Source organism: Octopus bimaculoides, chromosome 27, assembly GCF_046866305.1.
Source record: "Octopus bimaculoides isolate indiv1 chromosome 27, ASM4686630v1, whole genome shotgun sequence".
NCBI classification, from domain to species: Eukaryota; Metazoa; Mollusca; class Cephalopoda; order Octopoda; family Octopodidae; genus Octopus; species Octopus bimaculoides.
In genome coordinates, this window is record NC_142954.1 from 21,750,777 (window position 1) to 21,760,776 (window position 10,000).

The 10,000-nt window shown below is 42.8% G+C and overlaps 2 protein-coding genes across 2 annotated transcripts in view; both read left to right on the top strand.

Annotated features, from left to right (window-relative positions):
- LOC106883111 (protein white) overlaps nt 1-1,169 on the top strand; it is a 12,712-nt gene extending 11,543 nt beyond the window's left edge. Inside the window, exon 5 of the mRNA XM_014934005.3 lies at nt 405-1,169. Within this exon, the coding sequence (XP_014789491.2) occupies nt 405-524 (120 nt within the window). The 3' untranslated portion in view covers nt 525-1,169. The remainder of the gene's footprint in view (nt 1-404) is intronic.
- The window catches only part of LOC128250966 (uncharacterized), a 474,572-nt gene that overhangs the window by 347,859 nt on the left and 116,713 nt on the right, over nt 1-10,000 (top strand). The window lies entirely within an intron of this gene.

Here is a 10,000-nt window from a genome sequence, read left to right on the forward strand (position 1 = left end):
GTATATATACTGGATACCATACGCGATTCAGTATGATACAGGTAGCTAATTATTTTCTCTCCTACAAGGTTAATCTTCATGCTCTCCAACACCGTTCACTGTTCATCTATACAAAAAGGAAAAATCGTCAACTGGAACCTTTACACACACACACACAAGCGCGCACGTACACACGTACGCACACACGCACACACAAATCCACGCATGCACACACACACGCCCACACGCGCGTTTATTTGCTAATACGTTTATTTGCTAATCTTTTAACAGATTAATCCATTATTTTGTGAACATCTTAATTCATTAATCAGTTAATTTAACATGTTAAGCCGTCAACACGCTAGTTCGTCAACCCGTTAATCCGTTAAATTGTTCAAATCTTGTTTCCTTATATCTCTTCCCAGGAGAATTATAAGTTGGATTTCATTATGATGGCTGTTCTCTTCGTTGGTTTCCGTTTGGTCGGCTATTTCTGCCTACTGCTCCGTGCTAGATGTTGTTCAAGAAACTCTTGTTGCTGCTAAACAACAATTAACATTTGGAACGGCACTCGACCTTTAGAACAGTTAAACACCAAAGAATGATTGATACAATTATTAAACATCAAACGTTCATACAACAACTAAACCCAAAGTGTGGTCTCTGCTGCAAAAATAACAATTATTGCTGCCAAACACCAAGTGTTTTTTTTTTTTTTGCTAAACACCAAATATTCGTACTGATTTAGAGCTAAATGTCAATTTTATAAAAATATGCCAAATGTTTTTGGCTGCAAAACTTCAACAATTTTCTCTTCTGACATAAAACAACAAAATATCTGGCAGTGAAATAACAGACGTTGATATAATAACTAAACGAGCTGATCATCATTTTAATACAAAATACCAAAATGTCTTTTGCTTCCAAGACTTCAAGAAATATTTTTATTACTGTTAAACATCAAGTGTTTTTGCTGTCAAATCCGAAAAAATCATTTCTTCTGCTGCGAAACGTCGAACGCTTTTGTAATTAAACGTCAACAAGTTTGATACTACGCGACGCGTTTCTTTGCTGATGAACACCAAATATTGTTAAAACAGTTAAACATTAACCATTTATTATTTAATATAAACTATTGTAAAATCGAGTAAATTTATGATTGTTTAATAAAATGTTCTTGTAAAAAAAAATCGATATATGTCTCTATGTATGTATGTATCTGTCTCTCTCTCTCTATATATATCTATCTATCTATCTATATTTCTATCTATCTATCCATCTATCCATCTATATTTCTATCTATCTATCTATCCATCTATATTTCTATCTATCTATCCATCTATATTTCTATCTATATTTCTATCTATCTATCTATCCATCTATATTTCTATCTATCTATCTATCCATCTACATTTTCTATCTATCTATCTATCTATCTATCTATCTATCTATCTATCCATCTATATTTCTATCTATCTATCTATCTATCTATCCATCTATATTTCTATCAATCTATCTATCCATCTATCTATCTATCTATCTATCTCTTCTCACGGACGTGCTGTCACATCGGCTGCGAAGGTAAACGTTTATTTGACCTTTTACTGTCCACATTTTGTTGGAATTTTTAAATAATTTTGTTGCGAAGCACCTAGGCTTCATTTGTGTGTATTTTCAAGGGCAGGAATTGGCCCCCAGGGGCAGTTTCGGCCCTAGCAAAATACAAAAATTTCCTTCTTGACATTTGAAAAATGTCGAGAAACATAATTTTGGAACGCTTGTCTTGTTCTTTTGACAAGCATTTCTCGAGGCTTCAGATGCCAGAAGAGAAAAAAGAACAGAATAGCGCGTACTCACACAGTGACAGGAACGCAGTTGCTGTAAACGTCACAAAGACGGTGGTTACAGCTACTAACAGCCCTCTCACCACCACCACCACCACCACCACCACCACCAACAACGAAAACAAAACTGTAACCAAGGTTACAAAACCATGCGTAAAAACCGTCACAAATGTCTCTGACGTAAGCACCAGATAAAATTGAAGTTTGTCTTAGAAAAATTTGGCCTTATCAGAATCATGTCACCTGGGGAAGAAAATTTGGAACGGTGCAAGTGAGATTTCTGGATGAAAATTTAGCTAAACAATTTTCGACACTCTCTCTCCGCACAGATGACTTGGTAATGATACCGAGTTATCTAGGACAGAGAGTGACCAAAGTTATGATAAAAAATGTGCCATCGGAGGTGGACACCCAATGGCTGATATCGGCCGTGTGCCTGGAAATGGAGGAGGCAAATATTTTGGAGATTACGGTCGGAGAGGAAAAGAACTGGGGAGGGAAAAATCTGGAAATCCGTCTCCACATCACGGAGGAGGCTTCACAGAAAATTCCTCCAAACATTAGATTGGCAGAGGACCACAAGCTGTATGTGGTGGTAGAGGGCAGGCGACCTCGCTGTTACCTATGCAACAGCGAAGCACATCTGAAAAAGGACTGCCCTCTGGCCGCTAAACAAAAACAACAACAACAACAACAACAACAACAGAAGCAACTACCAAATACCCCCAACAGAAAAACCTTACTACCAACATCACCAGCAACACAAAAAACAACAACAGAAATATCAGCAATAACCACAACAGAAAAGACAACAGAAACTGCAAAAACAGAAGAAAAAAAAGAAAATTCCAAGACTGCCTCTCCCTCCCCCATATCACATGCACCACACATAAATAACAAGCAGCCAACATCAATAAAAACAGCAACACAAACATTCACAGAAACACACACAGACGCACAAAATTTGCCGTTACCTCTTTCTGACTCCTCAGATCTCCCATCATCCGATGAAGAGAGTGGGGAGGAGTGGAAAATAGCTACGAAAGGAAAGAGGAAGCGCAGTAAGAAGAAAACAAAACAAAATACAAACACAAGCAAAGCAGGGAGATTCACATCTCCCGAAAATACTACTAACACCAATAGTAATATAAAAAAAACAATGCTAACAGCAATAGACAGTACAAACACAGAGTTGATGAATTACATCAACTCTAAAACAAACATCACAAATAACGATATCAAAACCAACAACCACCCACGTACAACACCGCCAAAACACATTAAAATTATTCATGTAACACCAGCATTACACAACACAATAAAATCCGTCTACCCCAACTCGGTAGGGGGATTCCAGAAATATTTGTGCAAGAAATTGTACAATAGCCTCCTTGGTGAAAAATCCAAGGAGGAAACAAAACTTTCGAACGGTAAGTAACTTTCTGTTCTTTTGTTTTGTGCTTTAAAGCACACGTATAAATAGAATCATGGTGAAGATTGGTTGTGTGAATGTGCGTGGCTTAGGGTCCCCCTTGGAAACAAGGGTACCTCTTAAATGACATCAAGTCACACAATTTGGATATCATAGCCATTAGTGAGACCAGACTCCATGAACCGCGGGCCCTAAAGTCCATGTTTGGCGGACAGTTTAACATTTATTTTTCTCCCTGTCTGCCGAGGGTGGGCGGTAGTGGCACGGCGGTTCTTTTTCGCAAGAGTCTGGATCTCCAAGTAAAGACGATATTTACGGACCCGGAGGGTAGACTGGTTGTCCTAGATGTGGACGGCAGCGATGGAGGCGCTTTTCGGTTGCTGGCAGTTTATGTGCCTCGTTTAACAGGTCGGTCAGACTTCTTTCGACGTCTAGAAGTATTCCTGGGAACGTCTCGTCCCTTACTTTTAGTGGGGGACTGGAATGCTACCTTGGACACGCATCTAGACTACGTGGGGAGTGACAAAACTAGAAGGGGATGCAAAGGCCTCATAGACCTGCTCAGACGCTTCCAGTTGTCTGACAAGTACCGACTCGACCACCCAAATGTGCCAACGTGGACTTGGAGCAACCGCATTGGGTCGTCGAGATCGTATCTAGATAGGATAGTGTGTAGGACAAGAGATAGAGATAGTTTAGGATGTCCACAGTTCCACATAGTCAGCTACACGGATCACAAACTTGTGACGTGTACGCTAGACTTAGATAAGGCACATAGGCAGGGTCCCGGTTACTTGAAACTAAACGCGTCTTTCCCGTCGAGACAGGTTTTCCGAGACCGGATTAGCACGTTAGTAAAGAGGGCTTTGACGGGAGCCATCGTCAACAACAAATGGTGGTTTGCCCTCAAGAGAGCAGTAAGGGCGGAAGCAATAAGGTATAGCAGGGCACTAGCTGTAGAGAGGAACAGAGTAGAGGGGGAGCTAGTGATAAAGTTAGAAGAGGCATTGCGAAGTGGCATCGCATCCGACGTTTTAGCGGCGAGGTTGGCCCTCGACCAACACTTCAATGCTAAACACGAACGGTGTGCTGTCAGGGCAAGGATGCGTGCTCTGAGGAATGAAGGTGTTGGAGCCGCCCGAGAGGCCCGGGTGGCGGAGGCGCAGCGGGGTAACAGAGCCACCATCCGGTCTCTGGTAGACGAACAGGGGCGCGAATTGCTCGAGCCGAGCAAGATGTGCGAGGCGTTTCAGCGGCATTTTGCCCGACTGTTCGGGAGGAGTGGCGAGCGAGAAGGCAGGGTGGACTTTAGTGTCTACCTGCACAGCTTGCCACGACTCTCGGCAAGAGAGGCGGAGTGCTGCGAAGGGGTCATCACGGCGGAGGAGGTGAGGGACGCGATGGCGGGTTGCTCGACGGACAAATCTCCGGGTTTGGATGGTCTGCCCTACGAGCTTTACAACTGTATGCCAGACTTGTTTGGAGAAGTCTTGGCGGCCGTGTACTCCAACTGGCAGCAGAACGGGAGCATTCCCGGTTTTGTGAGCTGAGGAGCGGTAACGCTGCTGAAGAAAGATCCAAACAAGGGGGACGCCATAGATAACTTTAGGCCCATCACTCTGCTCAATGCAGACATGAAAATTTTGGCCAAGGTGTTAGCCAAGCGGTTGGCGCTTGTCATCGAGAAACTGGTCGGCACGGAGCAGACGTGCGCCGTGCCGGGCCGGAGCATCCATGACAACCTCCATCTGATGCGCTACATCATAGAGAGGGTAGTTAAGGAACCTGGCATGGGTGGGACCCTGATCAATTTGGATCAATCCAAAGCTTTCGATAGGGTAGACCATCGATACTTGGAGGCCGTCCTCGAAGCGGCCGGCTTCGGTCCCGTTTTCCGCGGCTGGATGGCTGCTTGTACACAGGCATCCGTTCGGTTGTTCGCGTCAATGGACGTCTATCGGGACCCTTCGACATTGCACGTTCGGTTCGTCAGGGATGCCCCCTGTCGCCGCTCCTGTACGTATTGACTCTCGAGCCACTACTGTGGAAGCTGGCGATGCTGAGGGGCATCCCGCGAGAACTGGGGTGCGGGACGAGCGTGTCGGCATACGCGGACGACGTCACCGTCATAGCGTCTAGCCACGAGCACATCGGGCTTGTCGGCGAGACGCTGAAAGACTACGAAGCGGTGACGGGAGCGAAAATCAACCGGGATAAGTCGGTGGGTTTGCTGCTCGGCACCTGGAGAAGCAAGCCCATAGCGTCCGGCAGCGCCTCAGTAGTGGTACGCTGGACGGACGGTCCGGTCAAGTTGCTCGGAGTCTGGTTCGGTCCGGACCTGCAAACGGAGAAGAACTGGGGCGAGATAACGAGTAGGGTGGCCACTCTCTACCGGCAATGGTCCGAGAGGAAGCTGTCCCTAAAAGGTCGGGCGGAGGTGGCGAACGCGTACATCGCGTCCGTCATCGAATACCGCCTGACCGTCGTGCCTTGTCCCGATTGCGCCATCACCGAAATGGAGCGCATCCTCTTCCGCTTTTTGTGGAAAGGAAGCGTTCCGATGGTGAGGCGATCCGTTTGTTGCCAGCACCCGCTGAAAGGAGGGCTGGGCATGCCGTGGTTGATGATGCGCAGACATGCCCTGAGACTGCGACATCTCCGGCTCTACGTAGACGACGGTGAGCAGGTGTGGTCGCCGTTTGTGCGACGCGCTTTCCCGCAGCTCGTCTCCATGACCGAGCTGCAGTCGTGGATCAAAAAGAGGCCGAGGAATGTCGAATGGCACCGTGAGTGTCGCGTTACTCTGCAACAACTTTGCCGTCCCGGGTCGACCTTGAGCGGCTGCATCACAACGAAGTCATTCTATAGGGGATTAGTGGAGGGCAGGTACGACGACGATCTCGGGGCGAACCTGGGCGTCGACGAGGAATACCTGACCCGCCTGTTCAGGACGACTTTCGGGCCGGGACCTATGGACAACTTCCAGAGATCCCTGGCCTGGCAGTGTTACCGAGAGGCGCTACCCGTTCGGGATAAGCTCTATAGACGCGGCTCGCGAAATGCGGGGCCGACCTGCCCGATGAAACCGTTCTGCACGCACTCGTGCAGTGTCCAACCATTTCGGAGCTGTGGGCTTATGTCGAACGACTGCTGTCACGTGTGGGACGAGTCGGTTTATCGACTGAGTCTATCGTCAATATCGTCACGCCTCCTTCCTTTAAACGGGAAAGAAGAGCTGTATTTATCGTACTTGTGGCTATGGCCAAAGAATGCATCTGGTGGACGCGTCTGAAAGGATTAGAGACAAATACTTTCCTCTCTGGTCAATCTCTCATCAACTTTTTCAAGTATCACTTGAAAAGGAAGGTGAGAGTAGAGAGGCAAGTGTTGTCTAGCAAATGTTTCGAAAAAAGATGGATACATGTAGCAAGAATGGCACGTATAAATGACGAAGCCACCTTGACCATGATTCTATAAAACGTTTTAAAATTTTGTAAACAGAGAGTTACTTACGTTTCTTGCATAAATAAAAGGAATTTTATTTAACAAACTGTGACACTAAGGACCGAGGTTACCGTGGTCTTTTCGTAGGTTTTTCTTTCCACGGATACCCTCCCCATTTATTGGGAATTTTCTGTATTATTTCATATTTTTTGTAAATACCCCAAACGTTTTGCGATGTTCTTTTTCCATCGTTGTCCCCACTTTTGTTTTTTTTTCTGCTTTGTTTTCGAACCCCTCGAAAAGAAAAACTCTACATTTGTATTTTGTCCCCTCTGTGTTGAGCCCTATGTGGCTAATAAAGAAACCTATCTATCTATCTATCTATCTATCTATCTATCTATCTATCTATCTATCTATCTATCTATCTCTCTGTATTGTATTTACTCATGTATAGGTTAAATTATTTAATACTTGATTTTAACTGAAAAAAAAAACAAAAAAACATCGAGTGCGACTTATCCACAAGTTAAAGTTAAAACTATGAAGGTAAAACATTGTATTTGTTTTTTTGATATTTTTTAGCTTTGAGAATATATCTTCGTATGTTAGCTAGTTTATTAGGGTTCATTTTTGTATCCAGGTGTTTATTTAGATTATTTTTCTTCCATATTTCATATGTATGTGTTGTTGCGTTTTCGTTCTTTGGGTAGAGCACTGCTGTAAAGTAAGCGTGTAGGATCGAAATGTATTCCTCACGTGTCCATTTATGCCGTTTTGGTTTTATTTGCGGGACATGAGGAACAACGTCCGGCCCTTTATTTTGACGGTCATCAGTTTCGTAGGGTACCGGTCCGTTCATTTCTGTTGTCAGATTGTTTTGCATGTGCAGCTCTTCGTACTTTTTGCGTAACAAGTTTAAAGTACGCACTTCCCGGTTGTTATTCTTGGGTGGAATAATACCGGTATTATTTAATCTGTATGTAATTTTTTTTCTACATGGTGTTTGGGGCCGGAGATGGTCTGGTGTTGAAGTAACAAGCGTGTTTACGTTTGCTGTGCGAGTAGTGGAGATGATATCCAGTTAAAATAAATCATTATATTTGGAAAAATAGAAATAAATTTCAATGAGTATTACTTACTCGGATTTAGTCCAACCCTTTGTCAGGTATTTTTGGCTCCATGCTATGTCTTGATTTCCGATGTTTTTGGATACATTTCGGAGCACAGTGATTTATCATTCTCACATGTCAAACGTCCACCGGTGTCTCTCGTTAAACATCCCTCGGTGTCTCTTATTATTATTATTATTATTATTATTATTATTATTATTATTATTATTATTATTATATGGAATAATAATTATTATTATGTAAGTTCCAATATCATTAACTGGTCAATTACTGAAATATGTAATCTTGATAGAAAAATACGAAAACTGTTGGCAATACATAGAATGCAGCACCCTAAGGCAAATATAGAACGACTTTATCTGCCAAGAAAAGAGGGAGGCCGTGGACTTTTACAACTGGCATTAACAATGAAGATTGTCACAATTGGCCTAGACATCTACCTGAAAACCTCTGAGGACTGGATGCTAAAACTTGTCTCAAAACACGAAAACAAGAAAGCATCATACTCAGTAACAAAACAGGCAAAAGAATATCTAAGTGAATTCCAAATACAAGAAATTCCGGAATTAGACATACTAGAAACAAGCGCAGAAAAAGCTAAGCGTATGAAAACCCGTGCTAAAACTGCTGCCTTAGATATTCTTCTTCTTCTTCTTCTTCTTATTATTATTATGTACTACGGTGTCAGCTGTTCACTACCAGTGAACTAAGTTAATACCCCTTATTTTTCGAGCACCATCCAGAGTATTTGAGTGGTTCTAAGCAGTGCTGTTTTCTACAAGTGCTCCACTCTTATTGCAGCCCTTATTTGTTCCATGTACTTCTCAAGATTTTTACTCACTGTTCCCAGGGCTCCGACAATTATTGGTACTACTACCACCTTTTTCATCGACCACAACTGCTTAACCACCCAAGCTAACCTGTCATATCTCGACTTTTCTTTCTTCTTTGTTGTCAGCTGGGCATGCTATATCTATGATCCATCATAGTTTGTTTTCTTTCTCAATTAAGACTTATGTCTGGTTTCCTATTCTCTATCTCATGGTCGCACTGAATCATAAAATCCCACAGGATCTTTGCATTATCACTTTCGATGATTTATTTTCAGGTTTATGTTCGTACCACTTTTGCTTTGTCAAGTCCATACTTGTTGCAAAGTGTCCAATGGACAAGCCTGGCTATATTCTCGTGGCGCCTCTTATATTCCTTCTGGGCTAGTGGCGTACATTGGCTGGTAACATGCCATACGGTTTCACCATTTTGTCCACAAATTCTGCACTGATCACGTTCTGATCTGTTGTCTATTCTGTATTTTATGTAATTTGTTGTAAGTGTTTGCTCTTGGGCAGCACAGTTATTATTATTATTATTATTATTATTATTGTTATTATTATTATTCATCTACTATTTATACACATAAGCACGCATACTTAAAATTAAAAAAATACGTTGGTGATTCTCTAAATCTGGATTTACAACCCACACCCACAAATACGCCTTCATATAAACATACACTTATAATGTTCATATATGCACACACACACACACACACACACACACACACACACACACACACACACACACACACACACACACACACACGATGCAAACGTTTTTTCTTTCATGTGAAGTTATATAAAAACAGTTTACCATTAAACTGAAGGAATACTTAATAGTTTTAGTGAAGTACGCATTAATTAATTAATTAAATTTTGCTAAGAAATGGTTGGCAGAGACTTCAAAGGTCCCGCCTGCTCACCGTCGATAGACTGCCTGAAAACCACAAGCAAGAGAAATACGTGTGTAGGCGTGTGAGGGTCTGTATGCCTATCTATCTATCTATCTATCTATCTATCTATCTATCTATCTAGTTGTCTGTCTGTCTGCCTGCCCATCCGTCAGTCCGTCTGTCCGTCCGTTTGTCTGTGTGTCTAAATATCTGTCTATCAGTCTAGCTAGCTATATCTTTTTCTCCCTCCCCTCCCTCTCTCTCTCTCTCTCTATTTATGTCTATCTATGCCTCTCTGTCTGTCTATCAATGTCTCTCTCTTTCTCTCTCTCTCTATCTATGTATCTATCTACGTTTATCTATCTATCTACCAATGTCTCACCCTCTTTCGTTCTTTCTTTCTTTCTTTCTTTCTTTCTTTCTTTCTTTATTAAACTTAATC